Here is a 22,592-nt window from a genome sequence, read left to right as displayed (position 1 = left end):
TAAAGTTTAAGCATTTATATTTAGTTTATGTATATTTATTCACACCGCTTGTTAAACACACCCTGGGTAGGGCCTACTGTATCTCGTCAGTTGTGGTTTCCGAGCGCGGCGTGGCGAGGCAGTGTATGTGTTGTAGATGAACGGGCCTGGCGCGGGTGGCGGGGGCGGCGCGGGCGGCGGGGGCTGCGCGGGAGGCGCAGGCGCGGCGGCGGGGGCGGCGGGCGCGGGGGGCGCCGGGGGGCCACGCGTGCGGCGCTCGCGCTCGCAAGGTACCCGCAAACTGCACAAGTGCCTGTCCACCGCGTCCGACGTGTACGCCGCGCCCCCCGCCCCGCAGCATTCACTGCTAACGACGCGACAGTATTGCAGTTTTGGTAGTACAGTCACCTTTATACCGTTCGGTCTACACTTTCCGATCTAAACAGTCGCAATTTCTTCTTTCGTTTCAATTTTGGTTAATTCTTTTGTTCGGTGGCGAGTCGCTGACGATTGGATGAAGTAAACGATCGTGCATCTTGGTAAGCTTTGGCTGAGTGCAGGGGCGAACTCTTGATTACGATTTGATCCGCTTCAATGTAATGATCGTGCTTAAATGGAATGTTTGGAATGTCCAATCTGTGGGTTTATATGAATACAACATTTAGCCCTCGCATAGCGATCTCGCCAATTTATAATTTGTGTTTTTTTTTCTTTATTTATTTGTTTCTTTTATTTTATTTCTCTTTACATTTATACTTTCCGGACACTATACTTCCTGGAACCTCCATAATTAACATACTTCTCTTCGTTTAGTTCTCTTCAAATCTGCAATTTTAAGACTATTATTTGAATCTTGTCCTAGACAGTTTAGTTTAACAATTATAATATACTTACTCACCATATTTAAAGTGGTAACAACTCATTGGAAATCATCCCTCAGTCAGTCTAAATCATGTTTCTCCATCACAACCGACGAGCATGATTTATGTTCTAAATTATGTTTATTTATTTGTCAAATTTCCATTTTCAGATCGGAATCATTTACTAGGTAATCATTGCAGTCTACGTCACACCAATGTTTGTTATTTTTAATTTTTAGCTGTTCACATCGAGTAGTTTTCTTTTACCCTGTGTTGTAACATTGGTAACTTCAGAATGAAATCTTCCATTGTGCGTCCCTGTCGTAAAGCCAAATAGTTGTTTTGCCAGAAACGTTTGCCGTTCGCCGTCTATTGTCCCATCACACCAAAGAAAATAAAGCAATATTATATTTATAATCATTTTTCTGTTAGGCTCATATCATTGTCCTGTCTGACTGCGGACGGCGAAGCGACTCAACTATGCTTGTAACACACTGTCATTTATTTGTCGATACAGAGCCAACTATTCCGCAGACTCCCGCATCTATGGAGTACTTGCAAATAACGCAACCCAATGGTATCCCAACGACATTTGCATCGATTTATACATCTCTTTAGTTTGTTTTTATCTTAAGTTCCGTGGCTTGACTGTATTAATGTACTACACTCGTAGATGGTTTGCTACATTTACTATTAGCGTCGAACTAACTGCACACGGAGACTTCCGGCATGACTCTTACATTTAAGAAAAGGTGACTTACTACTAAAAACTATCTCTTTTCTATTCTATCACTTGCTCTCAGCGTACGAACGGAGTTTGTTTGTTATATGTGCATTCTAAGAGCGAGGCTTTAGGACACGATCTGTATCATTTTAAATTATTTCCTATTAATACGTAATTATTAGTATTCGAAAGTTGGATGTTTACTAATCACGAGCGGTCACATTCTTTGTTTGTTTGCATTTTGTCCGCAACATATTTTTCTATTTCGTACAGAACAAGTTTACATAAAGTGCTGTCTGAAGTATCACTTGACTGCAGAATATTATACTATTTTTATTAACCGCTGTTGAGTACATGACATTATCTTTTTGTTTCTAGCTCGACCACAAAGCAAAAAGTTTATATGGCTCGTTTTTGGCTGCCTCTATATACGGCTGTCCTTATGTCTATGTATGCTTACAGTACTCTCTTTATACCGCACTAGACGCATGCGCCGCTAGCGACTCACCGCTCCATTCCTCAACTCAGTAGGTTTGGTTTTCTATTGCACTAAACTTGTCTGTCCGTCCGTCCTCGAACGCTTGGTTCTAGTGACATGTGTTATGCTTTGTAGGAATATTTAGGAGTAACTAATCAACTCATAGTAAAGTTCAAGTTTGCGATTGATAGAAGTTAGAATACAAAGGTGTAGTGTTAGAGGGGTGTCATTGTGGCTCCCAAATACACCCTGCTTTGATACAACTTCACTCTGCATAGTCATTATCATGAATGCTGCCTCATTCTATTCATCCTTATGTTGTTTCGCTTCATTCAATGCATCCATCTATCTACCTTGCTTGAAGTGTCTAATAACCATAAGTACCAACTATATCATGAATGCTATTTGGATGACTCATAGAATCCATATTTATATCATAAGCTAAACGACAATGAGTATTTGAAATGTAGGTACCAAACAAGTCAAAAGACTAGTTGTGCAAATGAGCTGAGATTGGACGGGCATGCAACGATACTGCTCTAGCATGATTCCTGTTTTAATATTTTTTATATATAATGCCTCTATCTTTTTTTATTACTCACTGCTGATGATGGTTTCAGCTGATTTCACAACCGCACCACAAGCTAGCTCTGGAATGCAATCTGTAGATATTATCGCAACAGTGGTAAAGGATGTTACGTATACGAGTCGTATATTAGTTACCCAATTTGGATATTCCCTATAGTATCTATCCTGTAGATACAAGATACAGCCTCGACCACTGTCGATGCTAAGGGCCCTTTACCACATGTGTGGTATTGGACTTTTGGCTTTTTTCAATTAAGCGGAACGATAATTTATTTGTATTACACCAACTGGCCGCGTAGACAAGTTGGACAGCTCCTTCTCGCGCTCGCGATCCAGCTCAATGTCGAGTCTGGAGAACATATCGCAGGAAGGCATTCAGTGCTTAGCCTTCGCTGACAGCTATACCAAGAAGTCCGGTAAGCATATTTGTTTTCAACTTCACGCTGTGTCCCGTCCATGCCAGGAAAGGGAGTGGTTAGGGGCCTAGTTTTAAGACACTCCGTTCCCTATCCAATTCTGGAGGCACTGCGTGTTGAGTGGCGGAATTCAACGGCGCACCAGAGCGAACCTACAACCAGTCACGTTTATAGTCCCCCGCGCCACGACTGGCCAAAGCCTGTTTACTCAATAATGTTTATTCAAATGAGTTAAAATATCTGCCTACCCTGCTGATTGCTTGCGTAAAGCTGATTAAAGCTGTTCTTTTATTAATATCCGAATTTAATTTTTAAGACCCAACAACGTTGCTGCCTACATTGTGGATCGGAACGACGTTAGGTTCTGTGTTGACAATGATGATCAGTTTGCCGGAAGCTGATCTTCGACATACACAGCCGGTTGTTATTTCTACTAGTGGTAATTGTTTTATTTATATGAGAGGATAGATATTTTACAACCAAAGTGGTAATGTGTAACTTACTTTACAGGTGGTCCTATATTTAGGTTAAGAGGTTCAATATTAGCGATGTCATTTTTGGACTGTAATGGTGCTTTAATTCCTTATTCGTATGAGAGCTGGAAAGATGACAGTAAAGATGTAAGTAATCACAAAAGGACATTCTTTTGAAAATAATTACATAATTTTATAAAGTGTTATGCATACATAATAATTATTATATTATTATTAATTGTCAAATAACATTTCAGAGTCGCGAGCGCAGGGAGCGCACGCCCACCAAGCAGGGCTCCAGCAGCAGCCATATGAGCCCGACGCCGGCCGGCACGGAGTCTGCCGCTGACCGACAGTTCGTAGTCATTGCGTCAGAAAAACAAGCGCGTGTCGTGGCCTTGCCCAGCCAGAACTGTGTCTATCGCCAACAAATTGTTGATACAGATTTTGTTGTTAAATCGGAAATTGTCAGTTTAAAAGGTAACCTTAGAAGTGCACCATACCAAATCGGTATATAACGTCGTAACTCTCTTTAAATATTATTGAGATTTAAATATTATTTGTTTCAGACAGCGTATGTTTAGTTAACTATTTATCGACGGGTCACCTGGCGGCCTACAGCTTGCCCTCGCTGCGGCCGCTAGTACACGCAGACTTCCTACCACTCTCCGAACTCAGGTGAAAACTAACTCCCAATAACTGCCACCTTTTCATTCTCTCTCAATTTTTTATTCTGCGAAATATCGACGCTGTATAAATAGCTAAAATGTTAAATGGTTTAAATATATGACACATTAATTTAGGGATAAAATGTGACACATATTCAGCCTCCTTGTTTCGCTTTAAACTTAAGTAAAAATTTTACCTCCGAGCAAGCAATGACAATGAGTGAATTGGTGTCGAGCCTCGAACCCAGTGGAGACACTGACACTTAGACGATTTCCACGCACTCGATAAAGGCACTAAATGATAAACGGCTTGTTTTTACATACTTACATATATACCTTAGATTCAACTAGCTTCGCAATATCGGCATGAGAATGCTGTACTTTTACGCTAAAAGAAATTTTAAATTTGTCATTTTACAATTTACGCATCCATTAGCCACTGATCAAACATTGTACATCTGCTATTTTATCATTTGGGAGCCGACCAAAAGACTTCATTTAAGTATGATCGATGTTAGAAGAGCACACTTGTTTGGTGCAAAGGACAACCCTGGGACCCTGCCCCGCCCGGAGCTCGGGATGCCGAATGTGACGTGCACCAGACAAGTGCAGGTGTCGTCTGACTTGACACGGCCAGCACCGAGCTGTTGATGGCTAACGCGCTATTTTTGATCACAAAGTAGACAAAATTTTGCAAATCTATGGAGCACCTCCTGTGCTTTCGATATTTGGCACTCTTCATCTATTTTTAAGTTGAATAATAATACACGACACAACAAACGAACGAGACCACATTTGCTAACTTGGTGCTGATTTGTGTAAGACACTAACCCGATACTGCTGAATGTGCCCAACATCCGATGCATAATAGTGGTAATGGTGTATCACTAGTTGACTCATGAACATTATGACATCTGTATAACACGCGACATGCGACAACCGCGGCGGTCGCGCTGCCACTGTACAGTATCGGTGTAGTGGCAGCGCTACGGAAGCCGCGCTATTCTTGTAACTGACCGGTGCCTGTGTTCCTGGTAGCTTCCAGACACAGTCCAAACAGAGGGGTATCGTAGACCCAATGCTCTCCATTTGGGGCCAGCAACTGATAGTTAACGAGGACACGGATCAGTAAGTCTTCGTTCATAGCGGAATTGCGTTAGTCATGTCATGACCTCCATGTACCCTGTGGTGTGACCGCGTCCTCTGTTAGACATGTTAGTGTTCCATGTTATCCGCTTTCGACCCCAACCCTGCGTTACCCCCTACCCTGGACGTGGACTATACTATTTCATCTTATTGACCCTTGATCTTAATTACCTTTTATTCATCTAAATTGGCACGTTTTAATGAAGATACACATAGTTTTGAGACATTATAGCAAACATTGGCCGTGTAATTGAATTTTATAATGTTTAGATGAACAATGGCTGTAGGAAACAAAGTATAGTATCTTCACAATATAGGCTCAAAATTTTTTCCCGCACTCGGTTTAGTCCGTCCGCTGCTTGCGAACTGCTTCAAACCGCCCCGACTCCTGATATACAACTCCCACACGAACACTACACCTCGCCCTCGTACTCTCCCACCGACGCACATTGTGTACATACATTGTTTTCTGCCTTACATTATACTCCACACAGTATCTCTTCCTTTTCCGCCTTCTGTCTTTTAGTGCTGTACTTCGCTCTACAATTTCTGTGATTTCTTACTTATTGTAAAGCATGCAGCTTTGAATGTTCTTACTTATTCTTTCACTTCGGCATTTTCATATAAAACACTAGCGTTTATGCTTCTAATATTTAGTAGATACTTGTAACTTTTAAAGTATTTCTGACAGACGTTACTGAGGAAAATAAAGGTAAGAATAAATTTGAGTACTAATTAATACTTTTCTTTAACGATCTTTATGTAGAAAACCATTTATCGTTTCAAAATATTAACAAACGTATATATAGTAATACCAAAAAATCAATCTAAAAATGCTATAAATAAGATCAAATAAAATATAAACAATAATTTAACACTATTATCACAAGAAAATTGTTTTTCATTTATTCTATTGAATAATGATTGATTCTACCTGGCATGTTCGCGACGTTTCAGAATAGCGAAGACGTTCTGCTTCAGCAACCGCGGCCACGGCCTCTACCTCGCCTCGCCCACTGAGATACAAAAGTTCACTATCGACGCAGAATTCTGGTAAATTATTTTATACAATACCTTTTTTTAGGGTTCTGTACGTCAAAAGGAACCTTTATAGGATCACCTCGTTGTCCGTTTGTCCGTCAATCAAGACTATTTATTTCGAGATCGCGTGAAGTTATCAAACTGAAAAACCAAATATTCTGGTTAAAGGTTAACCTTAGGATGGAAGGATTAAATTATTAAACCTGAAGGATTAAATTATTGAATTTAACACAAAAATATTAAGCTTCTAAGTCAACGCTATCTAAAGACCGGGCGCGTAATCAAAACCTATAAGGTAGTTCTCGTTAGATTTGATTTGGCACTAAATGAAAACTTACAATACGACTAAAGCACAATTCCAGAAAGAGAGTGAAGTATTTGTACTTCAATATAGATATGACGTCACATTTCCCTTCAACCAATGGTGACGCTCCTTGTTAATTTTAATATAAAAATAAATAAGTTTAATTATAGCATGAGGATAACTATATACTCGAAAAAGAGATTTAAGACAAATTTAAATTGTAATTAATTTAATACAAAATGGCCTAAGACTCCAGTGCTTAAATCTGCAGGAATCTGGTTTTTTTTTAATGAAACTTATTTTTAAGAATGATAGTAGGTAAGATTACACTAGGGTTGCTTAGAAGAATCGTACCGCAATCAGCTTTAATTAAATTTATAGTAATGCGTTTTTGGTGAAAATTGCAATCAACTTCAATTTGCTTGTTTTTCATAAGAATCATTTTAAAGAAAACCTCATAAGAAATTGGAAAACAAATGTTGCCAGCTCTCAGTCTGCTGCAAGTCCAGGGTTGCCTGGTTTAAACAGGTCACTTAATGTTAATAATTTTCAATCATGTGTTTTTTTAATGAATTATATATCAAATTAAAACTTTTTTTTTCTCAACACTAACACATGGTTGTCTGTAAAATAACTGCCACCGAGGTTGCCATCATTTGAAATATTTCATTCCGGTTCCGGTTGATCATGACAATAGACGATGCCTGCCTTATGTTTTAAAGAAAAACATTATGTAATAGAAGGTCAATCCTAAAATCAATGCTTATTCTAATTGTTCACCTGATTAAAAATGATTTTAATCATATTAAGTACATACAGAAAAATATTTAAAGATAAAATCATCCTTATTTTTCAAGTGAAATAATGAATCCATGATATTAAATCTTGGTCTAATAAATACAATGAGATAGGATTTTTTAGCAAAGTAAATAAAAGTTATTCAACAAATAAAAATTCGCTACCAAGAATTTGTCCGTAGTCCGTAGTAGCATAGTTTCAGGCATGTAGGTCTGGAAGAATTGTCCTTATAATTATAATAAAGCGCTATCACTCCTAACGTCCCTAACTTAGTGTAATCAAAACTGATGCAACTATCCCACTGCTACGATTATAATGGGTTTTGTCCTATTTTAAAGGTTATTTCCGTAGGGAAAAATATATAATATTAAACATTAGACTATACTTACGGCTTGCATTAAAAAACTACTACTACTACTACTACTACTACTACTACTTTATATTTTTGTTTTAGAACAATGAACTTTTTGTAACAGCGTAAGTAATAACTGTGCATTGTGTCATTATTTAAAAAAGATCACTGTATTTCAAATTCATTTTTTGGCGAAACACCAACATAATTTTACAACAATTTTGAAACAGCGCATGAGTTTTTTTATTGTAATTAGCATCTATTATAAAACTCCCATAAACTCATTTGTTGTACATCTCAGTCAACAGTTAAATGAAATGATCGGTGAGCTGTTCTTGCCGCGGGATATGCCAGAGCCGCCTAAAGAGAGCTTCTTCAGAGGATTGTTCGGAGGCGGCGCTAGACCACTAGATAGAGAAGAATTATGTAAGCTTAATAGATGAAATTTTAATGTTATTATCAAAAGATATTATTATAGATCATTCCTGGCGCATCGGCACAAAATGTGACTGTAAACGCGACTGGTTACGAGTGCAATTATGGTAGTTAGACAACCCCCCCCCATCCCCCCCCCCTGGAATATTCCAGTGAGGGGTAGGGGTTGGGCACCGGAGCCCGGCATTACCAAATGCGAAACGCAGTGGCGTAAAGCCACTACTTAACCTGCCGTGACGTAACTTTCCGACACGTACTTTAGTCCTATTCTAAGCCGGGAACACACGGCTGCTTATTATACAAATTCCATCCATACAGATATCTAACTCTTGTCACTTTGTTTTAAAGTAATTACGCAATATCTTTATATAAATAAGATAATCGTTTCTACTATAAAAAATTGTCGCTTCTTCGTTTTATTATTTGAATTAATGCTCATAAACACCTAAGATAACAGGTGATATTTGACCGGGACCAGTTTCCTAGGACTATACAGGACAATAACTCCTAGCATGTTTGTCTCGTGTGCAGTCGGCGAGAGCAGCGGCAAGCCGAGCCGCAGCGTGGCCAAACACATCCCGGGCGCGGGAGGTGCTGGGAGCGCGCTGGAGGCGGCGGGTGCGCGTGCGTCGTCGGCCGCGGGCGAGGTGGCGCGCGCGCACCAGCTTGTGCTGGAGCGCGGAGACAAGCTGTCGCAGCTCGAAGACCGCGCCGAGCGGATGTCTTCGCAGGTGAGATACTCCAAATTTATAAAAGTAAGAGGTATGGGATACCTGTGTAAATTAGTAAAATATTAAAAGCGTTTTAAAAATTCTCTCGCCGTCAGTTAACACTGACTTGACTTTTTTCTATTGACCGAGCTGTTGAACTATTAAATGTGTAAATTTAAAGAAGTCGAATACAATATTTGTATATCTAAATTTTATATGGACCAAGATGTAGTTATGCTGATATGTGCATTTAGTGTTTGATGTCTATTACGAAAAGTAAAAGGAATACAAATCTAGATAATACATCACCGGTTTTATATTTATTTATGATTCACTTTTATGATTATTTGTATATATGATATCAAGAGACTCAAGACTCAATATCGTGGATTCATTATTTCATTTGAAAAATAAAGATGATTTCATCTTTAAATATTTTTTTTCTTTAAATAGTTTTATGTACTAAACTATGATTAAAATCATCATTTCTATTTTATTTTATTTTCATCGACGCGCATTTCATCGTCTATTCTCACGGTCAACCGGAACTGTAATAAAATATTTCAAATCACGACAACTTCTGCTTTATTTTCCGGGCAACCATGGGTTATAGTGCTGAGAAAAAAAATTGAAAAAAAAATTATCTATTAAAAATATATATTTGATATATAATTCGTTAAAAAAACACATGAGTGCAAATTATGAACATTAAGATGACTTGATAAGGGCTGCCTGATATAAACAGGCAAATTCAGGTTTGCTTGGGCTTGCAGCAGACTGAGAGCTAGCAACCATTATTTTCCCAATTCCGTATGCGATTTTCAAATGATGTAAAGTGTTTGCGGCTGGATTCTTCTAAGCAACCCAAGTGTAATCTATTCTACTATCATGTAGCATTCTTAAATATAAATATTATTAAACAAAATATTTTCCAAAAAAAAGAATATTATCCCATAGCCATTGAATATTATTCATATTTCCTTTAAAAATGGTGTAGGACAACGTTAATTAAATATAATGTCGAACTCTCTGGCTCTGCAGCTATGACTTGATATTTACATAATTATTGATATAATTACAACGCATTAAAACGTACTGCAATTGAGACCAGTCGTGGCGCAGAGGCACAAATTGTGACTAGGTATAAACGCGACTGGTTGTGGGTTCGATCCCCACTCGAGGAAATGCATTATTTGTTTAAATTTATATTTTCATTTGTTCTCTTTGGTGCCGAAGCTAAGCGACCTTCAGTATTCTGCGGAAAGTGCGTGCTGCTGCGTGCGGATGAAGTTTTAAACTGTTTCGTAAAACACTGGAACGCTCTGCCTTTTTCCCGATTTTCTTGGATAGCGTGATGTTTTACAACAAATATCAAAGTGGGCCACGATATTTGTGGGGACCACAATACCACCTTCTTCTATACGTTAAAAGCCATTTAAAATATTTTTTATAATTGTAAATTATAGGCTTCCGAGTTTTCGTCGTCGGCGCACCAGCTGATGCTCAAGTACAAGGACAAGAAGTGGTACCAGCTGTGAGCGGGCGACGGTAGTGCCTGCCACGAGACGACCGACAGACGAGCGTACATATCGAGACGAGGACAGAGTGTTTTGACGAATTAGAGCCGTCTTGGCGTTTCACGTAGAGCTTAGCGATCTTCAGTAACCTTACGTAGGACATTACTAACACTCGGTATTCATAAAGCACCTCTATGCAGTGGGCGGAGGGTGTTTATGAATACGGGGTTATAGCGCGTAACTAATATTGAATAAGCGCACAATCCTCCACACACAGTGACACAGTCACCGAGCGATCTCTCTCTCTCTCTCTCTCTCTCCGCCGCGAGTCGTTCAATTATTCTGTGCCTCGTGTCCTTCACCGTCCGGCTTTCCGACGGGCGCCCACATATTTTGTAATTTCTGTTATAGATGCTTTCATTAAATTTTCTATTTATGTTGTGTGTTCTATTGTTATACAGGGTGGAAGAGGCAGCGCTTCTTTTATTGAAACTGCATATAGGGTAATATATTTCAAACCCACACCTAAGAAATTAATCAAGGTTCCTCAACAGTTTGGACGTAGGATTTTTTTTTCATTTCGCCATTTTTATCCATACCTGTATTTTGTGTGACGCACACATACGTATGCGACGTTTCCGATTTGACAGGTAAGTGTGTGCGTGCCTATGTTATACTTTACAAATGGCGTTTTATTTTAAAACGATAATTTTATTATTTATTTTGTTTGAAAAAATAACTTTTTCATTTTTGGGAATTATTTTTTTCCCGAATTAAATTAGGCTTCTATAGAGTAGTTAAAACTGTGGTTTCATTTAAAGTGGTGCTGACAATTCCACCCTGTATAATCTATTGTTTATTTTTTAAGTTAAATTTAAAACGTAAATAAAAATAAGCGTATTAGAATTTCGAAGTAGCTCGCTAAGGACTTATGACTCAATTAGCGACGAGCGTTTGGACGTTGGAGCACGCGCGCGTGTAAATACAACATTAACATATTAAAATTAATGTTTTTATACTTTGTACGTTCGTATCGTATCGTAGTGGCGCTGGGAGCGAGTGGCCGGCGGCCGGCGGCGGTGGCGGTCCTGCGCTCGGGTCCATCGAGCGGACGAGTTAACTATAGTCATTGTGAATGTTGGTCTGTGTAAAGTGCTAATTAAACTAAATAATATAAACTTAAATGATTGAAAATATAAGCATTGGATGACAATAATTTTGTTACTCTCTTCTCAACATGTTTTCGTGCCGTGAGGCGTCGTTTTCTTGTTTCTTCTTTCGCATATTATTTATTTTATCTGTGTTTTTGTTTAATAAATTAAGTAAATAAAGTTTTTGTCCTGATACGTTGTTCTTATATTAGTTTATTTCCGGACACATATAGTAATGTATTCAAGGGCGAGTCCCGCCTCCAGCGATAGCAATACAGCGCGGGCTTTGCCTGACGAGATCGGACCAATCGGTTACTCTTATAAATAATTAGATAAATAAACATAAAGCAATTTAATAAATAAAATTAGTAACGCACTGCGTCGCCTCGTGTGCGCAGTGTCTCTGTTGTACTAGAATACTACAACTATTTTATACATCAAAAAAATTAAAGAAATAATTTTCTGAACATACACGTATAAAGATGAATGTTTTTACAACGGAGACTAACGGCCATCGACGGTAGCAGGGCGTGGCTTCCAACGCTTATGTATAAGTAGGTTACCCAAGAAAGGTATCTAATGTGTCCGACCCGTAGAGAAGACAATCTGTTATAATACTAAACTTATTCAATGTTACTTAATTAAAATGATTTATTAAAAATGTTTTTGAAGCATAAGCCTATATAAACTTGTTAACGTTCACTACAATAGCGACGACACTCGCTATCGTAGCCGCGTCCGAGCTCGTGCGCGCGTGGCATGGACTTACTGTTCGAGGAATATCACGACGAGCGGTCACGGAATTGTTATATTTAGCAGATGTTAGAGCTGTAGCGACGGCTTCGGAACCTCCTGACTTGTACATTACATTTAGTCTATGTGTTGATTTCGCGTAAACAGATTATATGACGGGAGCCGCCGCGCCCCGAGTGGACTAACTTAATGTAAGGTTTGTAAATAAATAATTACCAAAACTTGTGGCAAATTATTAATTGTTAATCTTTAATAAACGTAGTTCATTTCGACTTTATTTTGAAAATCATTAGACTGTCACTTTTTTAAGGTTCGACGAGACGAGAAGTTTCGGAACTACAAGTATACATATTGTATATAAAGTATGCTGTTGAATTATATTATTTAGTTTGGTAGATGATTATAGTCATTATATATAAATAAAATATGAAAATAAAATTATATCAAAAGTAACGTTGGTGTTTCATTGTAACCCTCGACTAGAGCAACGCGCGCACGGCACCCACGGCACCCACCACGGGCTAGAGATGGACAACCACAAATGGTTGGTTGAATGGGTTGTCTAATAAAACAACAATAATTGAGCAACTTTTTTAATAAAACTTTTTAACTATGATATAATAAATACAATAGAATACAATACGAGCATTTATTATGTCTCGGGCGGACGGGAGCGGCGGAGGGCTCGTGTGGCAAGTGGAGGGGAGAAGGGCGTGTAGAGGAGTGGGGAGTACCGCGACCCGCTGCCCGGAAGGCACAGTTCTCGTTAGCAGACCGCATCCAACCACCTGGTACAACCAAGCGGCGTGGAACTTAGCGTCCACGACGACGCCCTGCGATCTCTAAATAATATAAAATAAAACAATACTCCATTACAATATTATAGAGGAAATAAATTTGTACATTTCTCCGCTGAGGTCGTTTAATGACAGTAGCAGATGACGAGTGTATGTTCCGGGATAAACCATACTCCTTAATTGGCCCACTTTATAATATACACGAAGCTTAATATAAAATATCTAAGTTTCTACATCACACTTAGCTACCATCGACGAGCTCCGGCGTCCCTTGATCCTATGTCTCATCACATCCAAAACAAGGCCGAACTCCAGAACGAGGTACATGGCGTACAACGCAGTGCATATAAAGCTCATATTTTACCAAAACTATTCATAAAGGGAATGAAAATTTACATAATCCATAACGAAGCGCTACCAACACAGCGGACGGCGCTTGCGGCGACTTCGAGGGTAGTAGTGGTCTACTACAATATCACAAACGCGTCGTCCACTCGTCCAACAGCTATCAATTGCTGAAAAAATACTTATTCAGAGACACTTTAAACCTCAGCTTTTTTTAAAAACTATTTACTAAAATATCACAAGTTCCTATACAAATTCAAGTAAATTGCAAGTTGTATAAAATTATTCTCTCGATTTATTTGTTTTTAAATTTAAAATATCGATGTGAAAGAAAATTGATTTGAATGCATCACGTTCAAAAAGTCTCTAAATACAACAATGAAGACAGACATCCTTGTTTACGTTTCACGGCGCTTAACGCTAACTACTAACACTTACACTGTTTATTGCTAAATACGATGAAATATGTGTACAGTAAGTTGCAAAACAACCGACATGTTTAAATTATGTCTATTATATAGCAATTTTATTTTTTCTAATACTTTTAAAGCGTCGTAGTACGTACAAGGACGAGTACAACGAACATAATCTTACATTTAGCTGGTTTAGGTGCTAAGGGGCGCGTGTTTCGAAACACCGCTTCTATGTTAAATAAACACGACTTTGAACATATTTATAAAATTAATTAATATAAATTGACTGCAATATATATTATTAAATCGATATTTTGAAACACGAATGAATGCAGGAGCGATGTCTCGAGTGCACCTCAGTTGGCACATCACAAGCACGTGGTGCTCAAGGTCAATGATAGTTAACAACTAAGGTTACAACAGTTATTGTATTGTTCCGTTACAAACATACATAGATACCGTGTTAAAAAACAAATAGGACATATATAATCAATTGCAGTCATCATTTTTATTAATTAATTTAATAAATTCCATTCCTCCTTAGAATATATTTTAGTTTTAAAATAAAAAAAAAATCGAGCCGTTTACGATTAGGCGGCTTTGAATCAGTAGTAGTGTTACTAATTTAAGTACTTATTAGTGTTAATAGTGTTAGTTATGAAATGGTATTAGAACATAACCTTGCATGTGAAATCTATTTACAATTTACGATCCTTGCAAAGGATTTCAACGAAGAAGTGCGTGTGAGTGTCGCTGTGGGTGTCGCTACTACAAGTATGAGCCGAAAGGCAATGTACGTAATGTCGTGTCTCTAGTTACATATCAAGTATTATTATTCATTTCTATGTAATATCTCAAAAAAAATACTGAAAATAATAGACTAATAGGAGAAATTGAAATTCACAGCACGTGAGGCAGGTGACTCTTTCACATTATACAAATAAAATTTCAATAAATGTATCTACATACAGAAACAACTATAAAATATGCCATTGCTTATCGCACGTTGTATAAAAAAGCAATTAATTAGGTTTCACTTAAAGTAAAAAACTGATAAATATTTGATATTAAAACAAAATCGACGTTCATACAAAAGTACGTTAATATAGAGATGTCTTACTTTGTTAGTCGATACTAAAGAGCGGGCATTACTATTCCGATAATCACACATACATTTCAAATGCACGACCGACGTCAGTTTTATTATTAGAAGATTGTTACGCCAAGTATTCGCCTCCAATATATGTGTACTAAAATTTAAAATATCTGTAAAAAAAATTCTAACAAGTAAGGCTTATTACACTGTTCAAGAATATTTAGAGGATAAACGTGTATGGAATTAATATCTATTCAATGTCAGGCAGGATAGCTGCCAGCTATGTAATAATTAAACTAAGTATACCATTGACTTTGAAAAGAGCAACTGTTGATCTTCTTGCCGGCTCTTCTCAGCAGAACTGCCTTCCGAACCGGTGATAGCTTTTTGTTGACATGTACATTCAACGATTCAAAAGTGATTGTAATAGTTTATTTGAATAAAGAACATTTTGAATTTGATAATCAGCGTAATCGATATGTCGACTGATATAATCTTCGATATGGTTGCGACGATGACGCTAGAGGAGGCCTGTTCATAATAATACATATTTAAAACATAATTAATTGGATTCTTTTTCTTTACCACGGGGACCATCCACCACGATTTTACAAAACCCTTTCTCCGCTCTTGTAACATCTAGACTCATTTGTATTTTCGTAGACACATTTCACGCTTGAATACTTAGATAATATATTTTGTCAATCATGATGGCACTTACCGGCTTCTACGTGCACACAGGGAACAGGCCCCTCTACAAATAACCTACGTAATACAATGTTGTAACGTAAATATTCTATAATATAATGGATTTCAATTGAACACGTATGAGACCGTCCGAAGCGATCTTAAATATCAACACCGAATAAAATGTTATACTTAAAATGATGCGATAGACGCGTTACGCAATGAGACGGCGATAATTGCGCACGTTGATGACTCTCGCGAACACGTATTAGTTATTTATAATACGTGGCTATTGCCGTATACCACAATAGTATATTCCACAGAGATTAACGATGGCTATAGACATACATACAAACATACACGGACAAGCTATTTACACGAGATCACAGTACGACTTCACTGAGAGACGCTTACGTATATAAGCTCAAGATTTCATTTAAAGGTTCAATGGAAAAAATTGACTGTTGACTTTTAAAATTAAAAAAGTAAATAAAAAAGACGCATTACGGAAAGAGGTGCCGATAATTGCCCCAAGTTGATTAATTATTTAATTTGTATTACTGCTTGTTGTAAAGTATACGACGTTTCAATTATTTATATTATGCTTCCCAAATATATGAAATTTTCTTCTCGCATTATATGTAGCAATCGCCATATATCACAATAGAAAATAATTAACAATAGTCTTTGTAAATGTTAATTAATTTAAAAATCAGTAAAATAAATATTCGTAAATACATATTTCAATATCGTAGGTGGACTGGGCTGTGTGGCGGAACACAACACAGAGTAATAAAAATGATACTTCATTGACTTTAAATTTAAAAAACGATAAGTCCACCCGAGATATATTCAAAATAGATATCAAATATCTCATTTTTTTTATAAAAACATTTTTATATGTTTTTAGTTTAACAAAGTCCAGTGTAACAAAATGTAAATAATATTTGTTTAAAGCCAAAATTATAGGCACTCTTCTCCATTCATTTGAACATATTATTAGCAAATACTTAAATATATTTTTTAAATACATGTATATATATAACTCGTTATTACCCACAGATTAAACACACAAACATACAAAGCTAAAATTAAATTTGGTTCAACTAAAACTTTAACAATAAGGAATTAAAGAAATCAACATACATATAATGAAGTATGGACAATGTAAAATAAATGTATGTTTCGACATCACAGATCGTAGACTACTACATACTACAGCGAGTCGAGAAAAATACCGTTTGTGATAAGTGGCAATCTCATCAGTATTTCTCTGTAATGATCCCAACTTCCTCGAGTACGGCCTCTCAGTAATACTAGATCTCAGTCACAACCGGTACCTTTCTCAACTGGTTATGGTGATAATAGTGAAATATGGATATATGAATACGAATACTTACTTTATATACAAAGTTTATAAAAGAAGCACTGTTTTAAGTCACAAATTTACAAAATACAAATACTAATATGGACAAAAATGGCTTATTGTATTAAAACTGCATTATATTATTACATATAATACATATGAAGGTAGAGTTAAGATTTTAGAAAACGTACAAACATTTGAACAAAGCGGGATTTGAAACCCGCGCCACGTATGGCTTGGTTACCGTTCAACTTTCAAGACGTTTCCCAAAATATTTTTCTATCCTTGGTGTGGAATAACACTTATTTAAAATAAAAAATACAATTACTTATAAAGTTACTGTAACATTTAACTAAAACATTTTGTTCGTGATTACTTGACGGAGTACTCGATGGGGGTAGAAAATTAACATAATTAATAGTAAAACGGTGTTAATTCTGTATAGGGGTAGAAATGTATGGGGAAAGATCACCTTTCCTGGCTTGTACTGGGCGGCGGGTCTTGCAAGGGATTAGCAGAGGTCGCTGAAGGATCGACTGATGGGTCACTTTTAGTCGTCATGTGGTCGACTGGGGGGTCACTAGGGGTCGCCGTGGTGTGGACAGAGGGGTCATTAGAAAGGTTAACCGGGGAGTCACTAGGGGGGTTAATCGATTGAAGATCTGTAGAGGGGTCAGCTAAAAGGTCAGCTGTGGGGTCAGTTGTATCGGAGTTCATATTCTGGAAGGCGTCTAGCATTTTCTGTGCCAGTATAAACGTGAGAGTTTCTTTGTCGTCATCATCGAACCCGCTCACGTGCATGTTTTGCATTCCTTGTTTCAACTCTTCTTGCTCTTGCGAGTCTGTGGAATAACAGTTTTATTTACTTATTATGAAAACAATAAATTATTTATAAATATAATTAAAATGAGACACAAAAAATCATCTAATAACATACATTAGAAAGAAATGACGACTTGGAATATTGATTGCGCAATTGAATCGGTCATTTTAAGAACCTATAAGTCACTAAATTTGAATTTTTCAGGAATTAATTAAAACTGTATCATGTAAAAAAATATTTTTAACATAATTTTTTATGCTTAATTTTGGTTTTGAGTAGTAAAAATAAAAAAAAATGATCTTTTTTTAGATTTTGTACTAAAATTAAGAAAATAAATTTCAAAAAGGCTAATTGGACTCTAATATAAAACATTTATTTCACAGCAACTTGAATACACTAAATACTATATATCATAAGACAATCAAAATGCATACAACTGTTTAAAAATATAATTAACACAGCTGCTGATGAAGTTATTACTTTTATTTATATCAGTATATGTTAATTACATAAATCAAAATGTAGGCCTAAGCCTTAGTCACATTAGTGGGTACAAGACATTTGGCTTTGGCAAAATTCTGAAAAAATCCTACTTCTAACAATATATCCCACTCATAACATGCTAAGTTACAGGAGTCAGTAAGGTAAGTAAGTAAGTAAGACGAAGTAGATATGAATCATGGGAAAAATATTGTGATGTTATTGGTAATTGTATTTTTTAAAGAGAGATGTGGAATCGCTATTATATATAGAAAGGTAGCCGAATTTTTCCTGTGTGATCTGGCTCCAGACTCAGTTACCTTGAATTTCCCAACATTATCTACTTCTCATCTTAAAACAATAAACTGCAAACGACAGTTCCGATGCAAGAATTAAACTGTTTGAAGAAGTCAGATACTGCTCCAAGGATACATCAAATTACTTATTGAATGAGGTAAGACCATATTAATTTCTCTGAATAATAAGTTTGTGATATATTATAGATTTGTTCCTTTCCAGTGGAGATATATTAAGATTGTTTGTATACCCAAACATGGACTTCCATGTTTATACTCTTTCATACTTCTTCAGATGCATATATACCGACTGCTTTATTATCCTGCATTTGTAAGTTATTGCATTCATTCGTTATTCATTCATAATCACTCGTAGATTGAAATGGTTTTTTTGAACAAAGTAATTATTTTTCAAATGATATTCTTAAAATTATAGGTTTTAGAACGTCCAGATCCTGTAGTGATAATTTAACTAGGCTAGTTACTCGTATACAAACAGGCTAGACTGCTTTATCGATATTGACATTATTATAGGCTAATGCCTATAATAATGTCAATATTTATAGTCTCATGAAAATTTTGGATGATGCCGGATGCCGGATGTGGATGCATTTCCACAGATATTGAAATATGTCTATGAAAATTTCTAAACATGTTTAGAAAATTATCTATTCAAATCAATGATTATGAAGACATATCGCGTGTTACAAAAATTGGATTGGTTTAGAGAGACACTTTGTCCCTTTTGTTATTTACTATCGCTGACAAAATTTGTAAATTTAATAAGAATGTTTTTATATCACGGTATGCAGACGATTTCGTTCTACACGCATACATCTAGTACATAGTACGTAAAACCAATCTAAATAGAGATTTGGTGTAAAAGAATAGAATATTATTATTCATTGGTTAAATTAATAGAAGAGCTTTGATTAAGTATATCTCATAGTAAATGTTAAATGTAGAGAAATTCCAAGAGGTAATCGTTACATTATTAGTAATAAAACCCCATACAACAAGTTAATAATGTTAAATATATGGGTATGTGGTTAAATCATCATCATCATGGACTGCCATCTATTATCCAGTGCTTCAGCACTGTTATGTATGTTCACATAGGCCTTCCCGAATTCTCGCCACCACACTGGATCCTCAGCTCTTCGGACCCATCCGCTTCCCGCCAATCTCTTTAGGTCGTCGGTCCATCTGGCACGGGGTCGTCCCACCGGTCGTCGGCTCTACGACAAATATGCCCCGCCCATTGCCACCACCAGCTTACCAATTCTTTCAGCTATGTCGGTACCTCTGGTTCTCCTCCGGATTTGCTCATTTCGGATTCTATCTTTTAAAGATACACCGAGCATAGCCCGCCACATGGCGCGCTGAGCGACTTGAAATTTATGGACGAGGTCTTTCGTTAGAGTTCATGTCTCCGCCATAACGCCGCATACGTCATGACCGGAAGAACGCACTGGTCGAATGCCCGAGATTTCAGGCATTGCGGTAGTGGCGAGTCGAAGATTTGACGAAGTTTTCCGTACAAATGAATTAAACTTGACCTTAGTCTTATCCAAGTTCATTCTTAGACCCACCCGTCTGGAAGAAACATTTAGGCTTTGCAGCATCTCCGTTAACTCATGCAGCGATTCGGCCATTATAACTACATCGTCAGGAAATCGAAGGTGTAAAATGACAATTATTGAATTAAAATTGTTGAATTGTATTCTTTGTTGATAATAATACCTGCCATGTCCTATATCTATCCTTCCAATCCTATCCAAAGTCCTGGAATCCTTAGTAAATAATCAGCCGTATTCTTTCCTTTCCTTTAACAACCTACTGTGTCCTTACCAATCCGGTTTCCGATCCTTTCACAGCACGGTTAGTGCGTTGCTGAATATCACGGAGGACATTCGATGTGCTATGGATAACACCAAGCTCACTGTAATGGTACTGCTGGATTTCAGCAGCGCTTTTAACTGTGGTGATTTTGATATACTTCTGGGCTCTCTTCGTGCAGTTAACGTCTCTTCTGAGGCTTAAGCTGGTTTCGCTCCTATCTCTTAGGTCGTCAGCAATGTGTAAAATATAATGATGTCACATCGACGTGGTTAGATATCACTTGTGGCGTACCTCAAGGCGGTGTTCTTTCTCCACTTCTATTTTCTGTTTTTATAAACAATATATCTAGAGTAATTTCTTCTCCTTACCATCTGTATACGGATGATTTGCAATTATACCGGCATTGCTATGTTAGCGATTTGCCTGGAACTATTGCAGCTTTAAATAATGATCTCGCTGCTATTTTGACTTGGGCCGAATCTGTCGGACTGTTAGTAAATCCAAGTAAGTCACAAGCAATTATCATTGGAAGCAGCAAACTTAGACAAAAAATAAATTGGAACTCAATGCCGAAGATTCTGAAGTAGAAATCGAATATTATAACAGAGTAAAAAATCTGGGCCTAATTTTTGACAGTAACATGTCTTGGGTACCGCACATTAATGATGTCAGCAAGCGCATGCATTCCTTCCGTTCTCTTAAGCGTCTCTAATACTACCTACCTCATAAAACCAAAATTATGCTTGCACAATCTCTTCTCCTACCTATTCTCGACTACGCTGATGTGTGTTATTTGGATGTGACCGAGGAGCTACTTAACAAATTAGAGCGACTCCAAAATCTTGCCATACGCTTTGTTTACGGTTTGCGTAAGTATGACCACGTCTCCGAATTTCGAACTCAGCTCAAATGGCTCCCAATCCGACTTCGCCGAGATATGCACATCCTGTCACTCCTTTTTAAGATCCTTAACTACCAGATTTTTCCTTGTTATCTTCGATCCCGCTTTGACGTTCTCCCTATCCCTACACGCTCAAGGAGGTCTGGTGTCATACCGACACTTAACGTACCTAAGAGCAACACCAAATTCCTTCAGAAATCCTTCTTTGTCTACGCATCCCTTTGGAACCAACTCCCTAAAACTATCCAGAAAAGCCCCTCCTTAGTCCTTCAAATCCCAATTAAAACTACAACTTCTTGCATCGTTAGACAATTTATCTTTTTTTTAATATAATGGTTACTTATATAATTTTTCCTCATCTTATATAGTGAAGCTTAATTTTCTTTTTGTTCCTTTTTATATAGGTATATCCTATATCTTCCTATATCTTACAAAACAAAGTGGCTTTTCGTGTCTGTCTAAACTTTCTAACTCTTCTTCTTCTAAACCGCCCAACGGATTTTGATGCGGTTTTCACCATTAGGTCGAGTATTTCTCAGGGAAGGTTTATATATAGTTTATTATTTGTACATTCTTATGAAAATTAACATAAATACGATAAATGTGTATAAAGTCCTACCCGTTGAGACACTTACGCGCATGCGCTGCTTTAATGGTAAGTAATACATGAAAGTAATGTACTGGAGTATTGTTCCTCTTAATAAGATTTACAAAAAAGTCCGGGAGAGCATATTCGTATCTTTTAGGAATAACGTGTAGTGACCATATTTCTGTCTAAAAATAATTTCAAATATAATAGTAATTTCAATATATTTTTTATTGTGAGGGATATATTAATTTTCTACGTTAAACGAAGATAAAATTTGCTTTTTACAATATTTTGAAATTGCGAATAGTTTTAGAGAAAAACGCATTTAATTGTTGACACATCACGCCGTTGACACTTCAGCTGTATCGACTCAAGTTTTACTTATCCCTTACTCTTAGCATATAAATAAGTATATTAGTTACGTTGGCCATTTAATGTAGATCAAAACTGTCTTTTACTGTTTTTTATCTTAATAAGTACTTAAGAAGTTATATCAAAAAGTCTTTGCTGCGAAACGGCTTATACAAGCGCGTCCGCCGCGCCCGCCTGTCTTACACGCATCGG

The 22,592-nt window shown here is 37.0% G+C and overlaps 2 protein-coding genes across 12 annotated transcripts in view; one reads left to right on the top strand and one right to left on the bottom strand.

Annotated features, from left to right (window-relative positions):
• Tomosyn (syntaxin-binding protein tomosyn) overlaps window positions 1-12,846 on the top strand; it is a 158,667-nt gene extending 145,821 nt beyond the window's left edge. For 4 of the 11 annotated variants that reach the window (XM_085202242.1, XM_085202244.1, XM_085202241.1 and 1 more), the window contains 10 exons: window positions 2,929-3,045; window positions 3,362-3,484; window positions 3,556-3,665; window positions 3,776-3,998; window positions 4,088-4,196; window positions 5,225-5,314; window positions 6,290-6,385; window positions 8,129-8,253; window positions 8,794-8,993; window positions 10,439-12,846. In XM_085202242.1, the coding sequence (XP_085058368.1) occupies window positions 2,929-3,045; window positions 3,362-3,484; window positions 3,556-3,665; window positions 3,776-3,998; window positions 4,088-4,196; window positions 5,225-5,314; window positions 6,290-6,385; window positions 8,129-8,253; window positions 8,794-8,993; window positions 10,439-10,510 (1,265 nt within the window). In that variant the 3' untranslated portion in view covers window positions 10,511-12,846. The other 7 variants (XM_085202250.1, XM_085202248.1, XM_085202251.1 and 4 more) reach the window with 7 other exon arrangements.
• A 126-nt stretch (window positions 12,847-12,972) lies between these two features.
• Window positions 12,973-22,592, bottom strand: part of fmt (phosphatase 6 regulatory subunit 1-like protein fmt) — a 33,109-nt gene continuing 23,489 nt past the window's right edge. The window contains exon 17 of the mRNA XM_085202253.1: window positions 12,973-17,939. Coding sequence (XP_085058379.1) covers window positions 17,566-17,939 — 374 coding nt within the window. The 3' untranslated portion in view covers window positions 12,973-17,565. The remainder of the gene's footprint in view (window positions 17,940-22,592) is intronic.

This window comes from Heliconius melpomene, chromosome 18, assembly GCF_056956725.1.
Source record: "Heliconius melpomene rosina isolate 202511_hmr_F chromosome 18, ASM5695672v1, whole genome shotgun sequence".
Lineage (NCBI taxonomy): Eukaryota > Metazoa > Arthropoda > Insecta > Lepidoptera > Nymphalidae > Heliconius > Heliconius melpomene.
Note: the sequence above shows the minus strand (reverse complement) of the source record. Positions and strands in the feature narration are given on the sequence as shown.